Source organism: Trematomus bernacchii, unplaced genomic scaffold (assembly GCF_902827165.1).
Source record: "Trematomus bernacchii unplaced genomic scaffold, fTreBer1.1, whole genome shotgun sequence".
Taxonomy (NCBI): Eukaryota; Metazoa; Chordata; class Actinopteri; order Perciformes; family Nototheniidae; genus Trematomus; species Trematomus bernacchii.
Window position 1 is genome coordinate 3,297,681 of NW_022987840.1, and position 25,588 is coordinate 3,323,268.

At 35.6% G+C, this 25,588-nt stretch overlaps 4 protein-coding genes across 4 annotated transcripts; 3 read left to right on the forward strand and 1 right to left on the reverse strand.

Annotated features, from left to right (window-relative positions):
* Nucleotides 1–2,117: 2,117 nt before the first annotated feature.
* Nucleotides 2,118–6,300, reverse strand: LOC117468574 (tetraspanin-13-like). The gene is made up of 6 exons (XM_034112767.1): nt 6,059–6,300; nt 4,151–4,318; nt 3,878–3,958; nt 3,555–3,668; nt 3,334–3,450; nt 2,118–3,197 (listed from the first exon to the last, which is right to left on the reverse strand). The coding sequence occupies exons 1-6, from the start codon at nt 6,119–6,121 to the stop codon at nt 3,123–3,125; spliced, it is 618 nt and encodes a 205-aa protein (XP_033968658.1). The 5' UTR covers nt 6,122–6,300; the 3' UTR covers nt 2,118–3,122.
* A 1,313-nt stretch (nt 6,301–7,613) lies between these two features.
* Nucleotides 7,614–12,395, forward strand: LOC117468544 (CD209 antigen-like). Its single transcript, XM_034112729.1, has 7 exons — nt 7,614–7,815; nt 8,496–8,579; nt 8,655–8,750; nt 8,834–9,019; nt 10,411–10,571; nt 10,954–11,066; nt 12,027–12,395. Exons 1-7 carry the CDS (start codon nt 7,755–7,757, stop codon nt 12,166–12,168), a joined length of 843 nt encoding a protein of 280 aa, XP_033968620.1. The 5' UTR covers nt 7,614–7,754; the 3' UTR covers nt 12,169–12,395.
* Nucleotides 12,396–14,207: 1,812 nt separating this feature from the next.
* On the forward strand, nt 14,208–18,118 carry LOC117468546 (C-type lectin domain family 4 member M-like). Its single transcript, XM_034112730.1, has 6 exons — nt 14,208–14,392; nt 14,480–14,587; nt 14,680–14,865; nt 16,129–16,289; nt 16,672–16,784; nt 17,742–18,118. The coding sequence occupies exons 1-6, from the start codon at nt 14,323–14,325 to the stop codon at nt 17,887–17,889; spliced, it is 786 nt and encodes a 261-aa protein (XP_033968621.1). The 5' UTR covers nt 14,208–14,322; the 3' UTR covers nt 17,890–18,118.
* A 1,814-nt stretch (nt 18,119–19,932) lies between these two features.
* On the forward strand, nt 19,933–23,833 carry LOC117468548 (CD209 antigen-like). The gene is made up of 6 exons (XM_034112732.1): nt 19,933–20,117; nt 20,205–20,312; nt 20,405–20,590; nt 21,854–22,014; nt 22,397–22,509; nt 23,465–23,833. The coding sequence occupies exons 1-6, from the start codon at nt 20,048–20,050 to the stop codon at nt 23,604–23,606; spliced, it is 780 nt and encodes a 259-aa protein (XP_033968623.1). The 5' UTR covers nt 19,933–20,047; the 3' UTR covers nt 23,607–23,833.
* The last annotated feature ends 1,755 nt before the right edge of the window (nt 23,834–25,588 follow it).

Sequence of the window (25,588 nt, forward strand, 5' to 3'; positions counted from 1 at the left end):
TACCTCTCACTGTATATTGTAGTGTTTATTCAGCTCTATCAAAGAAAAAGAGTAAAAAAAAGAATCACATCTTTCTTTTAATTGTGACCACAAAAAAAAATTAACTTATATCTTACTGTGAAAGCTGTGGGGTTGGGTGTAGGAGTCTCTGCATGGTCCATCTTGCACAGAAAGAACATCTATTGTTTAAAAGTCTGCAGCCCAAAGTGACGAAAACCAGATTGAACTTTGCCGGGGTTTACCAAGCTCTCTCAAGCTGACAAACCCAGACAGCTTGATCTGAGAAAAAGACTTGCTGCCCAGATCCAGTAGATATTATATAAGAAAATTCTCAAGAGCTTTGCAGAAGTTGGAAGACAAGATGATGTGCAGTAATGTCTTCATACTTATACAATAAATAAATATATATATATATATCTGATATGCACTCATTTCAGCAAAGATCCCTGCAGACAATAGGTGACAGTGTGATAAAAGCTGGACATATTTCAGACTTCATCCAAAAAACAGCTGCAGATTCAAGGCCTTTCAAACAATAAGATATGGCTATGAAGCGTTCAGCTGAATGTGACAGAGGTTCATGTTTTGACAGGAGATTGCTTTATATTCTAAGGATTAAATATAGCAAAGAAACATGAGTTTGATGCAAAATAAATGCTTTGATCATGTTGAAGAAAAAGGAGATAAAGAACACAAGGAATAAAAATGTATTTTCTTGAGATGGAGGTGACTTGAGTTCACTCGGAGAGCAAACACTTTCAGATTCTACATTTTGCATGCCCACTGCCAGCAATTCTCTGTTTAACCATCTCTGCTAGTTTCAATATACATTGTTGATCCTGCCGCACCGAATCACAACTTAGCAGCTAAGGGTCAGAAGATGTCAAATAAACTGCCTCACTCACCATGTGCTTCCTTCATACTTCGTCCCAAATTATCTTTGACCCTGGAAGTACATCCAAGTCTTCCAGCCCAGATGTGTGGGTAATACAGTTTTGTTTAGTTTTTTGTGTTTTACCTTGGCCTTGTCTTGAATAGAAAAAAGAGCAAATTGTGATCTGTTTCTTTTTTTTAATCATATAACAAAACTTTAATTATGGTCATTTTCTATATAAATAGTTAGATATTGTCATCAAACTGAGTCTAAAGGCATCACTTCACTACAATTAACAAAATAGCTATGAGAAAAAATGTGCAGCATATATGCTGGATTATTTGAAGAGTAAGAATTACTTTTAAAACATTCATATGTTTCTACATCGCTGTAAATACAGGTGATGTAGTCTAGTGTCTGACTTTGCACACAGTCAATTCATTCATTTAGCTCAAAGCATTGCTGTATTTAAGTGCATACTTACAGAGTAACATGACTTCTTAGTTCTGCTTTATACCCACACATTTAGCTTTTCTTAATGTCTTAATGCTGAGAATTATACATTATCCCACTCCCTCTCCTGGTGCCTAAAATCTGATCTGCATGGCTGTGGTGGTGAAGTGACTAACAATAGGTTGCTTTGCTGCTAACCACAGTTTGAGTAAAATAAAATATCGACAGACATGTTGCATTTGAAAAGCAATAACAAAACACTTTTAAAGGGTCATGAGGGATGATCCGAAATGGGCTACACTTAAAATCTTTAATAGGTTCTCTAATATACCAAAAGTCTCTTCGGACAGAAACTTGTAGGAATATTTGAATATGTTACATCAGTCTACATAAAACCATGTCATAGGCTCCACCTTGCCAATGAATGCTATCACAGAAGGATCTCTTTATATAATAAATAGATGGATCTAAATATAAAACGCTGGTAATTATTTACACGGTGTGCACACAATGACCTCATTTTACAATGGCAGTGCTGAAGCTGCACCACTAAACAGGTTGGACTGCCTGCCTTATGATATTCAGAGGAATCTAAACCGTGAAAACAGTTCCTGGTTGGCATCCTGTTTGGGAATGTGACGCAGTCATGTGGCACCAAGTTTCCTACTCCAAGTGAAAACACCGCTCCTTATCAGCACTTAATCAGACAAGCTTAGCATAACATTTCCCATATGTCTACTGCAACCCCACATGTTTATCTATTCGACAATGAAAGAAATGAGACAAACAATATGATGAAGCATGATTTAGTAGGAATACAATGTGTTGATGTGTTTCAAACAAGAAACAAACAGAAATAAATATACATAGAAAACAAAAGCATGATTTTGTAACAGTTCATCTGTCAAGCTGCAACAGGTTTGAATTAAATGTTATCTTAAGACATCCAACACCCAAATCCACTGTCTGCAAAACACAGTGAATTGTGTTCAGCCATTATCATTTATCTCTGGGAGTGGTGAGCACAGTCAGCCATCATGGTGCTAACCTGCGGTTTATTTGCACAAGAGGTGTGTGTGTATATATTGAGCATACACAGCTGCTGTTAAACTCTTTCTTCATGAGAGAGATAATAATTAAAGAGGTGATGCTTAAGAATGAGTTCAACATTTATGGAGTTACCCTTGTTTGCCAGAAGTCAGATTAAAGGTTATAACAACTGTACAAAAAAAGTTACCCCTGCTGTCGGTTAGCTTAGCATTAAGAATGGAAGAAAGGCGAAACAGCCTGTGGTTGTAATCTTTTCCTCTCAGGAAAGAAGTTGTCTGGCATGTAACCCTCCATCAAACCAAACACACTTCTTTCGGGTGGATTTGGTTCCCCTTGCTTCCAGTCTTTATGCTACGCTAAGCTAAACTAAGCAGCTGTTAGCTTTAGCTTCATATTTATGTTACAGACATGATAGTGCCATCAAATGCAAGAAAGCAGACATGTTAAATGTCACCCTTAATGCCTAACAACTTCTCCAAAGAAACACAATATTCGAAGAAACAAAAACTGCATAATTTCAATGAAAGTAAGGAAGCGGGTAATAATATCATCTGTGAGAAATCTTTACAAAGATGTGTGCTATTAGCGAACAAGGCATTTTCTCTACATACTACTGTTATAATATAATGGTCAAAACTAACAGTCCAACTCAATACAAATGTCCTTGTAAGTTTGATTTTCAAAGTTAGAGGAACAACAATTATTCAGCAGTGTTCATTTGTTGGTTTATTTACTGTACGAGTGGTTATAGAAAGGCTCCAGGATTTGATCGAGGATCTTTGACATTTCTGAATCTGTGAGCGAGCCAAACTCCAAGGATCTAAAAGAAAAGAGAGATAACTGTTAGTAAGTGTCACGTTTTTTTGCATTTATGATAAAACCAGCACAATTCATCTAAACGTCTACATCAGCACCCACTCTATACCAAATTATTTGTTGCTATGACATTTACTGACCTCTGTAAAGCTGAAGAAGAGTCCGATACCGCCCACAAAGCGTAGCACCTCTCCGGCATACTGCAGTATGGTGGTGGAGCACGTGACACACGTCTCAGGGTGGATGTCAAAGCAACTCTAGTAGAAGTAACAGAGAACATTCATTAACATGATCATACAAGTCAAGATCATATTGTTCCTAAGAGGAAAAATAAATATATATTCCAGTTGGATTTACTTACAGCAGCACATGAGCCATTGATGGGAACAAAGGAGAAGCCACAACAGCCGAGGGTTTTCTCTACGTCCCTTTGAGTCGCCTCGGATTTGTTCCATCCAACTTCCAGCAGAAGTTTCTGTAAAGGAAACGCACACAGTCTGGTTGTCTTTTCATTTATTTAATTAGAAAGCATAAGAAAAGAACAAGGGATTAATATGAATCATCCTTAATTTATAATTTAATAAATACATTTCACTCAACACATGTGTGAGTATTAATGTTTCTGAGACACTAATAGGCCAAAATAACTTTATCATAGAACCAATATAGACAACATGAACATACCTGTTGTTCTTTATTCAGGGCCAGACAGGCACAGGACACAGAAAACTGCCCGACAAACACTATGAACAGGACCATCATGTACTGAAGGAAGTTAAGGACGTTTTTATAAGATTTAAAAAAACCATTCTGAAATCTCACAAGAACGAATGAAACACAAGCTTAACAGAGCGATAAAAGAGTGTTTGGGTTATTTACTTTTCATCCTCCTTTGGCACACAACCATTTGAGGTGTGATGCGACTCCTTGTGCTCAGTCAAACAAACCAAAGGATACGAAGAAGAGCAGGACCTGGTGGTGCTTCAGGGCGCCGCACAGCCCCACAAAGGCGACCAGGAACAGGAAGACCCCGACGCCGATGACCCCCGCCACCACTCTGATGCTGGAAACCAGGTCAAACCATTTCCCCCAACCTGCCACTCCAACCAGCAGCAGACTCACCAACTGAGGAGGAAGGAAACAATGTTGAGAGAAGAAGGAACATGTAGGATTACTGAAGGGGCCTAAAGAGCACAAGACCAGGGACACAACATGTCAGGAAACAACATGGCCTTCATCTACAAAATAATACCAAGAGAGACACATACCAACCTAAAAAGAGAATCAAAGTGACCACAAGGAAACATTAAATGACAACATAGAGATGCAAAAGAGATGGATAGACACACAACCACAGACAGAAAGAACTACAGAAAGACCAAGATAATTACAAAGACACACAAAATGACCACAAAGAGGCTTATTGTCTTATATTGAGCCTATAAAAAGGGGCGTTTGATTGTACGTCATGTGGAGGCTCGTTGATGTATACCAGCTGGTTGAAGGTGTGTTAGTTGAGGTAAAGATCAACATACTTCTCACACTATGCCACATGGTTGCTGAAACAATTAATCATTTTATTTTCATTGAAACTCTTTCTCCAAGACAGTCTCCAGAGTAGGGCTGCTCAATTAATCGTATTTTAATCGCAATTACGATTATGGCTTGCAACGATTACGAAAACAACGTAATCGAAATAAAACGATTATCTTTTTATTATTATTAATTTTTTTATTAATTTTTTTTTTTTATTGGTTTTTCAGTTGAATTATACTTAAAGTTCAGGGTAATCAACTGTTAAAAACATACTGTTAAAAAAAAAGTTCTCCAATAGATTGAAGTTTTCAAAGTAAATGGATAATCGTTTTTAATAATCGTGATATCAATTATTGACCCAAATAATCGAGATTATGATTTTTGCCATAATCGAGCAGCCCTACTTCAGAGTGTATAAATATAGAACTGCCTTTGAAAGTCCCCCCAACATTTCCAGTTTTAGTTTTCTAATAAAATATATGTACTCAGGCAACATACAGTAAAGGCTTTCTTTGCTTTAACGTGGAGGCCTTATGCAGCGTGGGAGAAGAGGCAGGCTTCACCCTGATACTTTGACTTCTTTTGGATTTGTTTTGTATACAAAATATATTTTAATCCCTATTTTTATAGATTGTTGTACAAATGTTGATGATGTCGTAACAAAAAAAAAAACTGTCCTTTACGGTGACTGACTGTGCTCTTTGTTTTAAAGATGCAAATTTAAAATGATCTGTAATGTCAGACCTGCTTATCAAGGAGACTGAACATGTGGGGTTAGTGCAATAACATGACATTTACATAGCCTTTTAGTTCTATACTACTATTATGGATATCCCAATAACCAAATCCATCATAACGTGCTATGGTGTAAGTATATTTATATTTGTACTTATAAAAAAAAAGAATGTAGTGAATGTCGTGTTGTTTGTGGGTGAAATAAAACTACATTCAATAAATACAATTAGTTAAAAAGGTAACATAAAAACAAAATTAAGAGATATGTTGTGTTGTTTTGATCAGAGAGACTCAGAGATGCCTAAAAGTTTGAATAAGCCTACATTTATTTATGATTAAGCATTGATTATCCTTTCTTTGTGAAGCCAGCAGTACTAGCTACACCAGCCATGAACTCTGTGCCTAATCATTTCCCAAACACCTGCCTGCTGCCAAAACAAGGAAACGACTCTTAATAAACGCTTACATCTTTTAAAAATAATTAACAAAACGGGTAACTAGCACAAATCATGATAAAAGCAGAAACATGTGTTGACATTTAAAGCCTTATTCCAGTTAAATCCGCATCGGTTCAACAGCAGTAATCATACTCACGATGTAAAGTATATTGAGGGCGCAGAGTGCGTTCTTGGTGCAAACGTATCCTCCGCAAACCATCTCTGCTCGCCAGTACAGTCCTTAAAAATATAAATAAATTGATATATTCCTACTTTTCCCAGGTTTTTAAGGAAAAGCTTTCAGTCTCGAGGCTCTCCGGCTCCTTGTGGCTTTTTGCCCGCAGGTGGAAACCAGAGAGCGTTTCCTGAAAAAGAATCCAGCTCGCTGATTGGTCAATCACCTTCATTACACCTGAGTCATATCCTCATGCAGATTATTATTTTCCTATGGACATATTATTAAACTCAGATCAGTAGGTCACTTTAGGTTAAGGGTAACTAAGATCTCTTTATCTAGTCTATTCCACTTCACATTTAAAAAACATGTTGATATGTTTTATTTTATATGGACGATATGTTTTTGCTTTAAAAAACACCTCCCTTACTTTTAAGCATATGCGTTTGAGATAACAACATTCTTGACAAATAGAGGTGTTTATGTTATTGTGTCTACCCTCCTTGATTCAAAATGGGATGGCCAACATAATAGAAACACCCTAGAGTATAAGGGAATAATATTCAAAAACAAAACCTCCCAAATGATTATAAAGTTTCATCAACACCTCCCTTATTGAAAACGTTATAAAGGTAGGGTTTATTTAAGGACTGATGCTGCATTGAACTGCATGAGTTTCAACTGCGTGTTCCCAATAAACTGGCAACTGAGTGTAAGTATGTTGTGTAGTTTCTTGATCGCCATCTGCTGGACAAACAGTGTTACAATTTATTAAGTAAAACATGTCGACTGTGTCTATTGATTAATGAATGTATCTGTCATGTATTTGACTCAATTATCCTCACTGATCTTTAATTTACATTTAACACAGAAACATTTGATTGATTAAATGTAGAGCTGGCCATGGTCATTTAATTTAAATACCAATTTGAGTGTTCATAAAACATTTCTGTTTAATTTGCAAAATATATGAAGATTGAATAACATTTTTAATTAAATACCAGATTAACCTGGATTTAAATAAATAAAATATAAAATAATATTTGAGTCCACGGAAATCATGAGTCAGCAAGGTCAGACGATCAAGTGATTTTCATGAAAGAGGAAAACCCCATGTTTGTACATGTTCTTTTTATTTTTACTCAATTCAAATTCAGAGTTCAAGATTTCAAAAAGAAGTTTGAGCATCGTACCAAATGTCAAACAAAATGATAAAAGACAGGTTATGGATAAAGACATTCAATACAGAAAGGATGTCTGTTTCCTCATTTAAAACTAAAATATCCAGCTAAATGTTTCAACATGCTGAGAAAAAAAAGCACGATTAAAACAACATAAGCGAAATAACAGCCATCTGGTGAACTCAAGACAAGAAGTCACTGACACATCTGTTAACTATCTTGTTATTTTGTTAATACGTCTAATAATAAGACCTGTGATGGTTGCTTATTGTATGATGAAATGTGTTCCTGTAAAAAAACAAAAGAACACGACTTAGTCATACCACATTCTGCAAAAAGAAGAAGTGCATGACGTGTCATCCCTCACAGTGGGTTTCCTTTTGTCCTTAACCAAACCAAAGTGCACTTACGATATCCTGCATTTAAACCGCTGCCATGGTGTTAGTGTTGGTCTCTGAGGTGAGGTGCGTTCTGTCTGGGATAAACCTGACAGGATAATGGAAGAAGAACTGAATTACGTGACGGTGACTTTCAAGACTAAGGGTAATTCTGCTCATGGTGAGTCATGAATTTTGTTTTGACGCTGTACATATTCTGTCTGCCCAACTGCACCTAGAGCAGCGTTGGAAATAATATGTACTGTAATACTCACTGTAAGCACATATTTGAGGGTACTGCACACGGTTTTCACTGTATTATACTATGTAGAGCAGAAGCTAAAGGTACCATGAACAAAACAAATTTAAGTAGATTTATTTAATAGATGCATTTGTAAACTTTTACATGCAAACATAATATGATCCACTGTTCTACACTGTACAACTTCATTTAAAACAACTTTATAAACAGGACTTAATAAATGTTTTTACACTCAGTATACACAGCTCCAGTATTATATAGATTTAGGATCTAAACTGAACTAAAGTAGTAGTACAATTAAATGAATCTCTGTGTGATATAACAATACGTTGCCTGATACAGAATAATGCACTATTAACTACTTTTACTACTTCAGCTGTTTGCTATACAATTTCTACTGATAATGAATCAAAACACACATTTCAGATGTATGTTTCTTTGGTTTCCTGTTTCATCTACCTCAGGTTTTGATACCCTTTAGCGAGAACAGGAAACCTTGTCACTTGAAATGCAGAATCAGATTGCAGAAAGGGAAGTGACTTTCTAAGATGGCTTATCTCACAACAATAATTTCCTTCAAACTCTTTTGCATTTTGCAGAGAAACCAAACGACATGGAAGCAATCTACGATGAGGTGAAGATATTGGAGAAGAATGTGTTGGACGCAGATCCTGCCATACCAGGTTCGTTATGGATCTAAAGAAATAAAAAATGTCAAAATGATTTTATGAATTGATCGTTTTTTCTGTTATTTGTAGAAAAGGAAAAGGAAGCTCAAAGATACACTCTGCTTCATCTGGTGGCAGCAGCTTTGGGGATACTTTGTTTCATCTTCATCGCTGTCAGTATCCACTGTAAGTCTGTCTACCTAATTTCATTAGTTAAAACAACAAGTGAGTGCAAAGGTAACAGTTTCCTCCCTTAATCGGTCACACAGTCATGTCAGAGCAGCACAGAGAAGGAAACAACTTGATGGCACAGAATCTGCAGCTGCGGACAGAAATGACGGATTTAGAGAGACGGGGAGAAGAGCTGACCAGAGAGAGAGACCAACTCAACTGGACCCTCGGAGTCATCATGGAATATCAAGACTTCCCTGTGAAAACACTCTGCCCACAGAAAGGTAAACACATGGTGTCATTGGTGAAAGGGATTAACTCAAGTTAAGTACATGTTTTAGATATGTGTGCTTTACTTGAGTCACTTTTGCTCCAGTGCATCTCAAAGGGAAATACGTTTTACTCCATTGTTATTGTCTGACAGTTTAAGTTACTTTTTAGATTACAACTTTACAGAGAAAGATATTTTAAAGAGACCCAATTATCCTTTTTGGGGGGTTTCCCTTTCCTGTAGTGTGTTATGCACGGTTTTGTTGATGTAAAGGGTCTGCAAAGTTACCTCCAGGGGGAGTTTCCCTCCCACACACTCCCCACCCTCCTGAAACGCCTCCATAGGACTCCTTTATTTACTTCAGTAACATAATGACATCACTGTGTAACCCTCATGCTTTTATTTGATAACATATTGTACGTGATAGGCTAAGAGGACATCTCTAAGTTGACCAATCACAACAGAGCCAGCCAGCCATCCAATCAGAGTAGACGCTCGTTTCAGACAGAGGGTGAAAAGAGGTGCTGCAGCACAGGCAATATAAAGACCATTTGTACAAAATTAATTTGACAAATTAAAGTGATGAACCTGAAATGAACATGTCCCCTTTAAATGTATTTAACTGAAGGATGGAGTGCTCCTTTATGGCTTGAGAAAAGTCTCATTCTAAAACCCTCGTGGCTAATGTGTAAAACACATCGTCACAAAGCTCAAAACAGGGATAAAGAGTTGTTTTCCAGCTGGTTTTTAATTTAAAGTTAACTTTTTAGACACACACAGTACTAAGAGGACATCAATGCTACAAACCTATGAGGATTTTGAAACAATATCCTACCCATCAATATATAAAGTTATTCAAATTAGCACAACTTTATTAATCTACAAGAGTCAAATGCAACATACACAAGAATGCGATAAAGTATCAATTCAAAAACATTATATATAATCGTAAAACACTCACAGGAAACATATTACATATTACACATACTGCACAATGTCTACTTTAATTTGTCTTGCTTTAACTACTATTTGGTCATAATGATACATAAGTAAGGTTGTTGTGGACTATTTAAGTTTGCAGTATTTGTACTTTTATTTAAGTTATTTTAAGTGTTTCAGGGGTCTGTTTGGATGTTTGTCATCGCTCGTCCACCGAGCCACTTACTTCTGAGCTCTTAACTTGTTAATATAACCACTACCTTTTATTTCATTTTGATTTGTATAAATGTTCCTTGTGAACATTGTTGAAAAACATAAATCATCTTTCAGAATTTGTACATTTTGGCACAAAAATGCTTTTATTTTGAGTGAAATAAGCTGTTTTAAGAAAGGGAAGGATGATACTTATTTTATATGTAGTTGAAAATGACTATGATTGTGATTGTGTTGTCTCTTGTCCAACAGTGTGTAAACCTTGCCTGGACGGCTGGGTGCTGTTTCAGTCAAACTGCTACCTGTTTACATCAGGTACTTGGTCCTCCAATTGGAAGAATTGGCAGGATAGCCGCTCTGAATGCCAACAAATGCGTGCGGATCTGGTGGTGATTGAGAGCTTGGAGGAACAGGCAAGAACGATTTGATTTAATTTATAATGTCATGCTCAAATAAAGCCAAAGAGCATCTCCATCTCTGTTTCATAGCCAGAAAATATACTGTGTGACCACAAACAACTGACACAAAAGATGATAGTGTAAAAATTGTTTAAAAAAAACCCACCCACTGTAAGCCTCACAGCTAGTTGAATTCTGCATTTTATACATTTGTAATCCTTTCCGCTATGTTTTTTAATGTTCCTTTCTGCTGTTTCTGTGTTTTTACGTTTATTGTTTTTCTTTGTGATATACATTTTATTGCATCTTTTTGTATTAAATGTGTTGTAGTTATCTCAATTATAGTTATATTTTATATGACACTTTTCTATATTGACAACTGTATCAAAACATCTAGGAATTCATCTATAACCACACAGAGCACTATGATGATGACAATCATGGATATTGGATCGGCTTGAGCAAGACGGACATGTGGACGTGGGTAGATGGACGCAACCTCACTGTGACGTAAGCACACAAAAACACTCACGATCACTCAAAAGCTGCCACATCATCACCACAGTGATTTAGACACATGTCTTTATCACACACCTGACCAGGTTGGCAGCCTTTTCCCCTGTGTGCTGCATTTTGAACTTTGTGTGACTGGGATTTAGTGAAATATGACACACAGGGAAATGTATGCAAAAATCGCCCAGTTTTTTAAAATGGCAGATGGTGAAATGAGTAAAAAGCAGATGGGGAAACACCTTTCAACATGTCGGTCTCCTTCAGTAACACCAAAGACCAAAACATTGCCAGAGAAAGCAAGAGGGATGAAGAAACAAACGCAGCACGGTATCAAAAGTAAAGGTGTGACACCAGAGGCAAATGTCCTTAAGACATAAAAAAAGACCACTTCCAACATGCACATTTATTTTACTATACTTTGCCAATTTGCATCTGTATATTTCCAATATTCACTATTTGTTGCCATTAGATAATGTCAAATTTAAATATTTTAGTATAACTTTTCAGAAATATTTTCATATTGTTCTCACAATAATGGATGTTTTGTCATAATGTCATTCATAACCTGATTTCTATAACACTGTATACCTAAAAAACATAGCTTAAAATGATTTTGTTCATGTTTATTTTTTTTATTTTTGAACGATACAAAAAGATATCCTGAATTCCATCTATAAAAACATTGTTTCTATATGTCAACAAATTCAAACAAGAATTTTGAAACCAATATTTATATATCTAGGCCTCAGTTCCAGTTACCGATGACCCACTCCCCCAAATCAAGTGGCTCATTGGGAATTGGGGGTGAGGCCTAGGTCAGTTACCTATATATAGTAAGATAGTGCCTAATCTTGATGTTCAAATTTCAGTAAACCTGACGGCCATGAAAGCGAACAAATTTATTTGCAAAAACATTTGTCACATTGATTGATTCCATGATCTTTTTTCCTTCACCAGGTTCTGGAAACCATCCTGCAACAGAGGGGATTGTGTTTTGAGTCAGCAGAAAGCAGATCCTCCGGCCAACTGGTGCAGAAAGGGCTGCACAATGAAGAACCGCTGGATCTGTGAAACAAGAGCTTTGATCAAACAAGATTAGGCTTTGACTATATCATCCAAATGGGTTATTTAACATTCAATACTTCTTCTTTATGTCTTCTTCTCAAAGCTGTCTTATAGTGTTTCTCCTGTTTGACTTTTTTCCTTACTGTCTTTTTGTAAATTATTGCCAGTTCTACAAATGCTGCAGAGTACTACTTGAGATATGGTATGCTTCAATACATGTGTGTATTAAAGAAAGTCAATAAAGACTATCCATCCAATATCTATGTGTTTTACTTTGTACTGTGTATGTGTTATAACATGCTCATTTCCCTATATATCTATACTTGTTGGCTACACGTGTACAAGCTAATGCAATGTTACATCATGTTCAAGGTACACGGTCATATGTGCTATAATTCAACTATATGTAGCATTGAGCTGATATTGAGTTGTGTTGTTGTACTGGATTTAAAAGAAGTAGGACAACAATTAGAAACAATATAATTCAAACTAGTACAACTTGAATGAATCATTTAATAAACACATGTCTCCTTGTTTGCTCCTGTGTGAGTAATGTTTACCAAACACTACAGTGCACCTCTCTTTTAGGAAACTTCTGAGCCCTGTTGGAAGAAGTACTCAATACTATGGTCCTAAAATACTAAAGTTCTTAAGTAAAAGTACAAAAGTAATATCATTAGAATATACTTAAAGTACAGAAAGTAAAGTAACTCATTCTGCACAATAACCCATTTCAGAATAATATAGCACAGAAGTTTTATCTGCTTAATGTACTTCAAGTATCAAATGTAAAAGTACTTGTTGCAGAATTAATCTTCTCACAGTATTATATTTGTAGGGTTATTATGTTATCCTGTTTTTATACATTTAAGAGTATTTTGCTGTTGTAGTTTGTCAGTACTGCATTATACCATATAAATATCATCATATCATTTGTATGCCTGTTTTATAACTGGGAGTGTTAAAATAAATGTAGCGGTGTAAAACGTATGTCGTTCATCTTTCAAATGAAGTGGAGTATAGTACAAATATTTCAAAAAAGTCCTTATGTACAATACTTATGTATAATACTTGTGTATAATATACTGACTTTTGTGATGTCTACCACTGACTCTGAACAATCATATGTATGTAGTCCGTAGAAACAAATGGTGTTTGGGCAGAGTGTTGGACAGACAGGGGAGGAAAGGCCGACAAATTGTTGACAACATCAAAAAAGCAGAATATTGCAAGCCTTTTTTTAGCATGGTGACAATAAGTGATTTCATCTCATCAATGATGTGTATTGTAACCCTGATTATCAGTAACAATAACCAGATGATGAACCTGACAGGTTCAAAGGTGAACTTCAGTAAGAGTGCAGTTTAAATGTGTCAACTTCCTGTATCGCAACAGCGTGTACATTTGGTTGTTGCAGCAGCAGAGGGTCTTCTGAAAACACACAATAGAGACATCTTGTGTTGAAAAGAGTGGATTTATTTAATAGATGCATTTGTAAACGTTTACATGCAAAATGTAATATGATCCACTGTTCTACAACTTCATTTAAAACAGCTTTATAAACAGGACTTCATAAATGTTTTTACACTCAGTATACACAGCTCCAGTTAACCGGCTAAGGTTAAGAAAAAAAGACAGTATTTCATTTAAAAGCAATACCTCTAAACGTCTAGTGCCATGGCTAATTTATTATAACATTTATTTACATTGAGAAATATATTTATTATTTAATATATTAAGACAAATATTTTTCTCACTTCAACAAATGAAGTTGTTCCATGATATCTGATGTGTTTGGCTATAATATTAAATTATTGCATAGATTTAGGGTCTAAACTGAACTAAAGTAGACTAAACCTGAAATGAATCTCTGTGTGATATAACAATACGTTGCCTGAGAAAATGAACTACAGAATAATGCACCATTAACTACTTTTACTACTTCAGCTGTTTGCTATACATTTTCCACTGATAATGAATTAAAACACACATTTCAGATGTATGTTTCTTTGGTTTCCTGTTTCATCTACCTCAGGTTTTGAGACCCTTTATTGAGAACAGGAACCTTGTCACTTGAAATGCAGTCACACTGCAGAAAGGGAAGTGACTTTCAAAAGTCACTTAGCTCACAACTTAAAGTTTTAATTTCCTTCAAACTCTTTTGCATTTTGCAGAGAAACCAAACAACATGGAAGCAATCTGCGATGAGGTGCAGACATTGCAGAATAATGTTTTGGATGCAGATCCTGCCATACCAGGTTTGTTATGGATCTAAAGAAATTGAAAATAACAATAATTTGCCATGAATTTTTTTAATGAATTGATTGTTTTTCTGTTCTTCGTAGAAAAGGAAAAGAAAGCTCAAAGATACACTCTGCTTCATCTGGTGGCTGTGGCTTTGGGGATTATTGGTTTCATCTTGGTGTCGACCTTCATCGCCGTCAGAATCCACTGTAAGTCTGTCTACCTGATTACATGGTTTAGTTTAGTTAAAACAACAAGTGAGTGCAAATGTAACAGTTTCCTCCCTTAATCGGTCACACAGTCATGTCAGAGCAGCACAGAGAAGGAAACAGCTTGATGGCAGAGATTCTGCAGCTGCGGACAGAAATGACGGATTTAAAGACACAGAGAGAAGAGCTGACCAGAGAGAGAGACCAACTCAACTGGACCCTCGGAGTCATCATGGAATATCAAGACTTCCCTGTGAAAACATTCTGCCCACAGAAAGGTAAACACATGGTGTCATTGGTGAAAGGGATTAACTCAAGTTAAGTACATGTTTTAGGTATTTGTGCTTTACTTGAGTCACTTTTGCTCCAGTGCATCTCAAAGGGAAATACGTTTTACTCCATTGTTATTGTCTGACCGTTTAAGTTACTTTTTAGATTACAACTTTACAGAGAAAGATATTTTAAAGAGAGCCAATTATCCTTTTTGGGGGGTTTCCCTTTCCTGTAGTGTGCTATGCACGGTTTGGTTAATGTAAAGGGTCTGCAAAGTTACCTCCAGGGGGAGTTTCCCTCCCACGCACTCCCCACCCTCCTGAAACGCCTCCATAGGACTCCTTTATTTACTTCCGTAACATAATGACATCACTGTATAACCCTGGTACTTTTATTTCCTAGCGCTCCAACACATTGTACATGATAGGCTAAGGGGCGGGACATCTCTAAGCAGCTAACCAATCAGAGCAAACTGGGCTATGGTATCAGACAGAGGGTGAAAAGAGGATCTGCAACACAGGCAGTATGAGAAAAATAAAGACCTTTTTGAACATGAAAGCATGTAAACATGTCTCAGTAGTGGCTCAAAATACAATTATGAACCTGAAATGAACATGTCTCCTTTAAATGTCTGTAACTGAAGGATGTAAATGCTCCTTTATGCCTTGAGAAAAGTTTCATTCTGAAACCCCGTTGACTAATGTGTAAAATGCATCGTCACAAAGCTTAAAACAGGGATAAAAAAAATATTCCAGTTGGTTTTTAATTTAAAGTTAACTTTTTAGACACAATTCAAAAACATTATAGATAATCGTAAAACACTCACAGGAAACATATTACATATTACACAGACTGCACAATGTCTACTTTTATTTGTTTTGCTTTAACTACTATTTGCTAATAATGATACATAAGTTAGGTTGTTGTGGACTATTTAAGTTTGCAGTATTTGTACTTTTATTTAATTATTTTAAGTATTTCAGGGGTCTGTTTGGATGTTTGTCATCGCTCGTCCACCGAGCCACTTACTTTTGAGCTCTTAACTTGTTAATATAACCACTACATTTTATTTCATTTTGATTTGTATAAATGTTCCTTGTGAACATTGTTGAAAAACATAATTCACCTTTCAGAATTTGTACATTTTGGCACAAAAAACATTTTATTTTGAGTGAAATAAGCTGTTTTAAGAAAGGGAAGAATGATACTTATTTTATTTGTAGTAGAAAATGACTATGATAGTGATTGTGTTGTCTCTTGTCCAACAGTGTGTAAACCTTGCCTGGACGGCTGGGTGCTGTTTCAGTCAAACTGTTACCTGTTTACATCAGGTACTCGGTCCTCCAATTGGAAGAATTGGCAGGATAGCCGCTCTGAATGCCAACAAATGCGTGCGGATCTGGTGGTGATTGAGAGCTTGGAGGAACAGGCAAGAACGATTTGATTTAATTTATAATGTCATGCTCAAATAAAACCAAAGAGCATCTCCATCTCTGTTTCATAGCCAGAAAATATACTGTGTGACCACAAACAACTGACACAAAAGATGATAGTGTAAAAATTGTTTAAAAAAAACCCACCCACTGTAAGCCTCACAGCTAGTTGAATTCTGCATTTTATACATTTGTAATCCTTTCCGCTATGTTTTTTAATGTTCCTTTCTGCTGTTTCTGTGTTTTTACGTTTATTGTTTTTCTTTGTGATATACATTTTATTGCATCTTTTTGTATTAAATGTGTTGTAGTTATCTCAATTATAGTTATATTTTATATGACACTTTTCTATATTGACAACTGTATCAAAACATCTAGGAATTCATCTATAACCACACAGAGCACTATGATGATGACAATCATGGATATTGGATCGGCTTGAGCAAGACGGACACGTGGACGTGGGTAGATGGACGCAACCTCACTGTGACGTAAGCACACAAAAACACTCACCATCACTCAAAAGCTGCCACATCATCACCACAGTGATTTAGACACATGTCTTTATCACACACCTGACCAGGTTGGCAGCCTTTTCCCCTGTGTGCTGCATTTTGAACTTTGTGTGACTGGGATTTAGTGAAATATGACACACAGGGAAATGTATGCAAAAATCGCCCAGTTTTTTAAAATGGCAGATGGTGAAATGAGTAAAAAGCAGATGGGGAAACACCTTTCAACATGTCGGTCTCCTTCAGTAACACCAAAGACCAAAACATTGCCAGAGAAAGCAAGAGGGATGAAGAAACAAACGCAGCACGGTATCAAAAGTAAATGTGTGACACCAGAGGCAAATGTCCTTAAGACATAAAAAAATACCACTTCCAAAATGCACATTTATTTTACTATACTTTGCCAATTTGCATCTGTATTTTTCCAATATTCACTATTTGTTGCCATTAGATAATGTCAAATTTAAATATTTTAGAATAACTTTTCAGAAAACTTTTCATAATGTTCTCACAATAATGGATGTTTTGTCATAATGTCATTCATAACCTGATTTCTATAACACTGTATACCTAAAAAACATAGCTTAAAATGATTTTGTTCATGTTTTTATTTTATTTTTGAACGATACAAAGAGATATCCTAAATTCCATCTATAAAAACATTGTTTCTAGTATGTCAACAAATTCAAACAAGAATTTTGAAACCAATGTTTATATATCTAGGCCTCAGTTCCAGTTACCGATGACCCACTCCCCCAAATCAAGTGGCTCATTGGGAATTGGGGGTGAGGCCTAGGTCAGTTACCGATATATAGTAAGATAGTGCCTAATCTTGATGTTCAAATTTCAGTAAACCTGACGGCCATGAAAGCGAACAAATTTATTTGTAAAAACATTTGTCACTGATTGATTCCATGATCTTTTTTCCTTCACCAGGTTCTGGAAACAACAAGATGACTGCAACAGAGGGGATTGTGTTTTGAGTCAGCAGAAAGCAGATCCTCCGGCCAACTGGTGCGGAAAGAGCTGCTGGATGAAGAACCGCTGGATCTGTGAAACAAGAGCTTTGATCAAACAAGATTAGGCTTTGACTATATCATCCAAATGGGTTATTTAACATTCAATACTTCTTCTTTATGTCTTCTTCTCAAAGCTGTCTTATAGTGTTTCTCCTGTTTGAGTTTTTGTACTTTTTGTAATTCATTGCCAGTTCTACAAATGCTGCAGAGTACTCCATTACCTTTGAGATATGGTATGCTTCAAAACATGTGTGTATGTATTAAAGAAATTCAATAAAGACTATCCATCCAATATCTATGTGTTTTACTTTGTACTTTGTATGTGTTATAACATGCTCATTTCCCTATATATCTATACTTGTTGGCTACACGTGTACAAGCTAATGCAATGTTACATCATGTTCAAGGTACACGGTCATATGTGATATAATTCAACTATATGTAGCATTGAGCTGATATTGAGTTGTGTTGTTGTACTGGATTTGAAAGAAGTAGGACAACAATTAGAAACAATATAATTCAAACTAGTACAACTTGAATTAATCATTTAATAAACACATGTCTCCTTGTTTGCTCCTGTGTGAGTAATGTTTACCAAACACTACAGTGCACCTCTCTTTTAGGAAACTTCTGAGCCCTGTTGGAAGAAGTACTCAATACTCTGGTCCTAAAATACTAAAGTTCTTAAGTAAAAGTACAAAAGTAATATCATTAGAATATACTTAAAGTAAAGAAAGTAAAGTAACTCATTCTGCACAATAACCCGTTTCAGAATAATATAGCACAGAAGTTTTATCTGCTTAATGTACTTCAAGTATCAAATGTAAAAGTACTTGTTGCAGAATTAATCTTCTCACAGTATTATATTTGTAGGGTTATTATGTTATCCTGTTTTTATACATTTAAGAGTATTTTGCTGTTGTAGTTTGTCAGTACTGCATTATACCATATAAATATCATCATATCATTTGTATGCCTGTTTTATAACTGGGAGTGTTAAAATAAATGTAGCGGTGTAAAACGTATGTCGTTCATCTTTCAAATGAAGTGGAGTATAGTACAAATATTTCAAAAAAGTCCTTATGTACAATACTTATGTATAATACTTGTGTATAATATACTGACTTTTGTGATGTCTACCACTGACTCTGAGCAATCATATGTATGTAGTCCGTAGAAACAAATGGTGTTTGGGCAGAGTGTTGGACAGACAGGGGAGGAAAGGCCGACAAATTGTTGACAACATCAAAAAAGCAGAATATTGCAAGCCTTTTTTTAGCATGGTGACAATAAGTGATTTCATCTCATCAATGATGTGTATTGTAACCCTGATTATCAGTAACAATAACCAGATGATGAACCTGACAGGTTCAAAGGTGAACTTCAGTAAGAGTGCAGTTTAAATGTGTCAACTTCCTGTATCGCAACAGCGTGTACATTTGGTTGTTGCAGCAGCAGAGGGTCTTCTGAAAACACACAATAGAGACATCTTGTGTTGAAAAGAGTGGATTTATTTAATAGATGCATTTGTAAACGTTTACATGCAAAATGTAATATGATCCACTGTTCTACAACTTCATTTAAAACAGCTTTATAAACAGGACTTCATAAATGTTTTTACACTCAGTATACACAGCTCCAGTTAACCGGCTAAGGTTAAGAAAAAAAGACAGTATTTCATTTAAAAGCAATACCTCTAAACGTCTAGTGCCATGGCTAATTTATTATAACATTTATTTACATTGAGAAATATATTTATTATTTAATATATTAAGACAAATATTTTTCTCACTTCAACAAATGAAGTTGTTCCATGATATCTGATGTGTTTGGCTATAATATTAAATTATTGCATAGATTTAGGGTCTAAACTGAACTAAAGTAGACTAAACCTGAAATGAATCTCTGTGTGATATAACAATACGTTGCCTGAGAAAATGAACTACAGAATAATGCACCATTAACTACTTTTACTACTTCAGCTGTTTGCTATACATTTTCCACTGATAATGAATTAAAACACACATTTCAGATGTATGTTTCTTTGGTTTCCTGTTTCATCTACCTCAGGTTTTGAGACCCTTTATTGAGAACAGGAACCTTGTCACTTGAAATGCAGTCACACTGCAGAAAGGGAAGTGACTTTCAAAAGTCACTTAGCTCACAACTTAAAGTTTTAATTTCCTTCAAACTCTTTTGCATTTTGCAGAGAAACCAAACAACATGGAAGCAATCTGCGATGAGGTGCAGACATTGCAGAATAATGTTTTGGATGCAGATCCTGCCATACCAGGTTTGTTATGGATCTAAAGAAATTGAAAATAACAATAATTTGCCATGAATTTCTTTAATGAATTGATTGTTTTTCTGTTCTTCGTAGAAAAGGAAAAGAAAGCTCAAAGATACACTCTGCTTCATCTGGTGGCTGTGGCTTTGGGGATTATTGGTTTCATCTTGGTGTCGACCTTCATCGCCGTCAGAATCCACTGTAAGTCTGTCTACCTGATTACATGGTTTAGTTTAGTTAAAACAACAAGTGAGTGCAAAGGTAACAGTTTCCTCCCTTAATCGGTCACACAGTCATGTCAGAGCAGCACAGAGAAGGAAACAGCTTGATGGCAGAGATTCTGCAGCTGCGGACAGAAATGACAGATTTAAAGACACAGAGAGAAGAGCTGACCAGAGAGAGAGACAAACTCAACTGGACCCTCGGAGTCATCATGGAATATCAAGACTTCCCTGTGAAAACATTCTGCCCACAGAAAGGTAAACACATGGTGTCATTGGTGAAAGGGATTAACTCAAGTTAAGTACATGTTTTAGATATGTGTGCTTTACTTGAGTCACTTTTGCTCCAGTGCATCTCAAAGGGAAATACGTTTTACTCCATTGTTATTGTCTGACCGTTTAAGTTACTTTTTAGATTACAACTTTACAGAGAAAGATATTTTAAAGAGAGCCAATTATCCTTTTTGGGGGGTTTCCCTTTCCTGTAGTGTGTTATGCACGGTTTTGTTGATGTAAAGGGTCTGCAAAGTTACCTCCAGGGGGAGTTTCCCTCCCACGCACTCCCCACCCTCCTGAAACGCCTCCATAGGACTCCTTTATTTACTTCCGTAACATAATGACATCACTGTATAACCCTGGTACTTTTATTTCCTAGCGCTCCAACACATTGTACATGATAGGCTAAGGGGCGGGACATCTCTAAGCAGCTAACCAATCAGAGCAAACTGGGCTATGGTATCAGACAGAGGGTGAAAAGAGGATCTGCAACACAGGCAGTATGAGAAAAATAAAGACCTTTTTGAACATGAAAGCATGTAAACATGTCTCAGTAGTGGCTCAAAATACAATTATGAACCTGAAATGAACATGTCTCCTTTAAATGTCTGTAACTGAAGGATGTAAATGCTCCTTTATGCCTTGAGAAAAGTTTCATTCTGAAACCCCGTTGACTAATGTGTAAAATGCATCGTCACAAAGCTTAAAACAGGGATAAAAAAAATATTCCAGTTGGTTTTTAATTTAAAGTTAACTTTTTAGACACAATTCAAAAACATTATAGATAATCGTAAAACACTCACAGGAAACATATTACATATTACACAGACTGCACAATGTCTACTTTTATTTGTCTTGCTTTAACTACTATTTGCTAATAATGATACATAAGTTAGGTTGTTGTGGACTATTTAAGTTTGCAGTATTTGTACTTTTATTTAATTATTTTAAGTGTTTCAGGGGTCTGTTTGGATGTTTGTCATCGCTCGTCCACCGAGCCACTTACTTCTGAGCTCTTAACTTGTTAATATAACCACTACCTTTTATTTCATTTTGATTTGTATAAATGTTCCTTGTGAACATTGTTGAAAAACATAAATCATCTTTCAGAATTTGTACATTTTGGCACAAAAATGCTTTTATTTTGAGTGAAATAAGCTGTTTTAAGAAAGGGAAGGATGATACTTATTTTATATGTAGTTGAAAATGACTATGATTGTGATTGTGTTGTCTCTTGTCCAACAGTGTGTAAACCTTGCCTGGACGGCTGGGTGCTGTTTCAGTCAAATTGTTACCTGTTTACATCAGGTACTCGGTCCTCCAATTGGAAGAATTGGCAGGATAGCCGCTCTGATTGCCAACAAATGCGTGCGGATCTGGTGGTGATTGAGAGCTTGGAGGAACAGGCAAGAACGATTTGATTTAATTTATAATGTCATGCTCAAATAAAGCCAAAGAGCATCTCCATCTCTGTTTCATAGCCAGAAAATATACTGTGTGACCACAAACAACTGACACAAAAGATGATAGTGTAAAAATTGTTTAAAAAAAACCCACCCACTGTAAGCCTCACAGCTAGTTGAATTCTGCATTTTATACATTTGTAATCCTTTCCGCTATGTTTTTTAATGTTCCTTTCTGCTGTTTCTGTGTTTTTACGTTTATTGTTTTTCTTTGTGATATACATTTTATTGCATCTTTTTGTATTAAATGTGTTGTAGTTATCTCAATTATAGTTATATTTTATATGACACTTTTCTATATTGACAACTGTATCAAAACATCTAGGAATTCATCTATAACCACACAGAGCACTATGATGATGACAATCATGGATATTGGATCGGCTTGAGCAAGACGGACACATGGACGTGGGTAGATGGACGCAACCTCACTGTGACGTAAGCACACAAAAACACTCACGATCACTCAAAAGCTGCCACATCATCACCACAGTGATTTAGACACATGTCTTTATCACACACCTGACCAGGTTGGCAGCCTTTTCCCCTGTGTGCTGCATTTTGAACTTTGTGTGACTGGGATTTAGTGAAATATGACACACAGGGAAATGTATGCAAAAATCGCCCAGTTTTTTAAAATGGCAGATGGTGAAATGAGTAAAAAGCAGATGGGGAAACACCTTTCAACATGTCGGTCTCCTTCAGTAACACCAAAGACCAAAACATTGCCAGAGAAAGCAAGAGGGATGAAGAAACAAACGCAGCACGGTATCAAAAGTAAATGTGTGACACCAGAGGCAAATGTCCTTAAGACATAAAAAAAGACCACTTCCAAAATGCACATTTATTTTACTATACTTTGCCAATTTGCATCTGTATATTTCCAATATTCACTATTTGTTGCCATTAGATAATGTCAAATTTAAATATTTTAGAATAACTTTTCAGAAAACTTTTCATAATGTTCTCACAATAATGGATGTTTTGTCATAATGTCATTCATAACCTGATTTCTATAACACTGTATACCTAAAAAACATAGCTTAAAATGATTTTGTTCATGTTTTTTTTTTAAATTTTGAACGACACAAAGAGATATCCTAAATTCCATCTATAAAAACGTTGTTTCTAGTATGTCAACAAATTCAAACAAGAATTTTTAAACCAATGTTTATATTAGGCCTCAGTTCCAGTTACCGATGACCCACTCCCCCAAATCAAGTGGCTCAATGGGAATTGGGGGTGAGGCCTATCAGTTACCGATATATAGTAAGATAGTGCCTAATCTTGATGTTCAAATTTCAGTAAACCTGACGGCCATGAAAGCGAACAAATTTATTTGCAAAAACATTTGTCACATTGATTGATTCCATGATCTTTTTTCCTTCACCAGGTTCTGGAAACAATCCTGCAACAGAGACAATTGTGTTTTGAGTCAGCAGAAAGCAGATCCTCCGGCCAACTGGTGCAGAAAGAGCTGCACAATGAAGAACCGCTGGATCTGTGAAACAAGAGCTTTGATCAAACAAGATTAGGCTTTGACTATATCATCCAAATGGGTTATTTAACATTCAATACTTCTTCTTTATGTCTTCTTCTCAAAGCTGTCTTATAGTGTTTCTCCTGTTTGAGTTTTTTCCTTACTGTCTTTTTGTAAATTATTGCCAGTTCTACAAATGCTGCAGAGTACTACTTGAGATATGGTATGCTTCAATACATGTGTGTATTAAAGAAAGTCAATAAAGACTATCCATCCAATATCTATGTGTTTTACTTTGTACTGTGTATGTGTTATAACATGCTCATTTCCCTATACATCTATACTTGTTGGCTACACGTGTACAAGCTAATGCAATGTTACATCATGTTCAAGGTACACGGTCATATGTGATATAATTCAACTATATGTAGCATTAAGCTGATATTGAGTTGTGTTGTTGTACTGGATTTGAAAGAAGTAGGACAACAATTAGAAACAATATAATTCAAACTAGTACAACTTGAATGAATCATTTAATAAACACATGTCTCCTTGTTTGCTCCTGTGTGAGTAATGTTTACCAAACACTACAGTGCACCTCTCTTTTAGGAAACTTCTGAGCCCTGTTGGAAGAAGTACTCAATACTATGGTCCTAAAATACTAAAGTTCTTAAGTAAAAGTACAAAAGTAATATCATTAGAATATACTTAAAGTACAGAAAGTAAAGTAACTCATTCTGCACAATAACCCATTTCAGAATAATATAGTACAGAAGTATTATCTGCTTAATGTACTTCAAGTATCAAATGTAAAAGTACTTGTTGCAGAATTAATCTTCTCACAGTATTATATTTGTAGGGTTATTATGTTATCCTGTTTTTATACATTTAAGAGTATTTTGCTGTTGTAGTTTGTCAGTACTGCATTATACCATATAAATATCATCATATCATTTGTATGCCTGTTTTATAACTGGGAGTGTTAAAATAAATGTAGCGGTGTAAAACGTATGTCGTTCATCTTTCAAATGAAGTGGAGTATAGTACAAATATTTCAAAAAAGTCCTTATGTACAATACTTATGTATAATACTTGTGTATAATATACTGACTTTTGTGATGTCTACCACTGACTCTGAACAATCATATGTATGTAGTCCGTAGAAACAAATGGTGTTTGGGCAGAGTGTTGGACAGACAGGGGAGGAAAGGCCGACAAATTGTTGACAACATCAAAAAAGCAGAATATTGCAAGCCTTTTTTTAGCATGGTGACAATAAGTGATTTCATCTTATCAATGATGTGTATTGTTACCCTGATTATCAGTAACAATAACCAGATGATGAACCTGACAGGTTCAAAGGTGAACTTCAGTAAGAGTGCAGTTTAAATGTGTCAACTTCCTGTATCGCAACAGCGTGTACATTTGGTTGTTGCAGCAGCAGAGGGTCTTCTGAAAACACACAATAGAGACATCTTGTGTTGAAAAGAGTGGATTTATTTAATAGATGCATTTGTAAACGTTTACATGCAAAATGTAATATGATCCACTGTTCTACAACTTCATTTAAAACAGCTTTATAAACAGGACTTCATAAATGTTTTTACACTCAGTATACACAGCTCCAGTTAACCGGCTAAGGTTAAGAAAAAAAGACAGTATTTCATTTAAAAGCAATACCTCTAAACGTCTAGTGCCATGGCTAATTTATTATAACATTTATTTACATTGAGAAATATATTTATTATTTAATATATTAAGACAAATATTTTTCTCACTTCAACAAATGAAGTTGTTCCATGATATCTGATGTGTTTGGCTATAATATTAAATTATTGCATAGATTTAGGGTCTAAACTGAGCTAAAGTAGACTAAACCTGAAATGAATCTCTGTGTGATATAACAATACGTTGCCTGAGAAAATGAACTACAGAATAATGCACCATTAACTACTTTTACTACTTCAGCTGTTTGCTATACATTTTCCACTGATAATGAATTAAAACACACATTTCAGATGTATGTTTCTTTGGTTT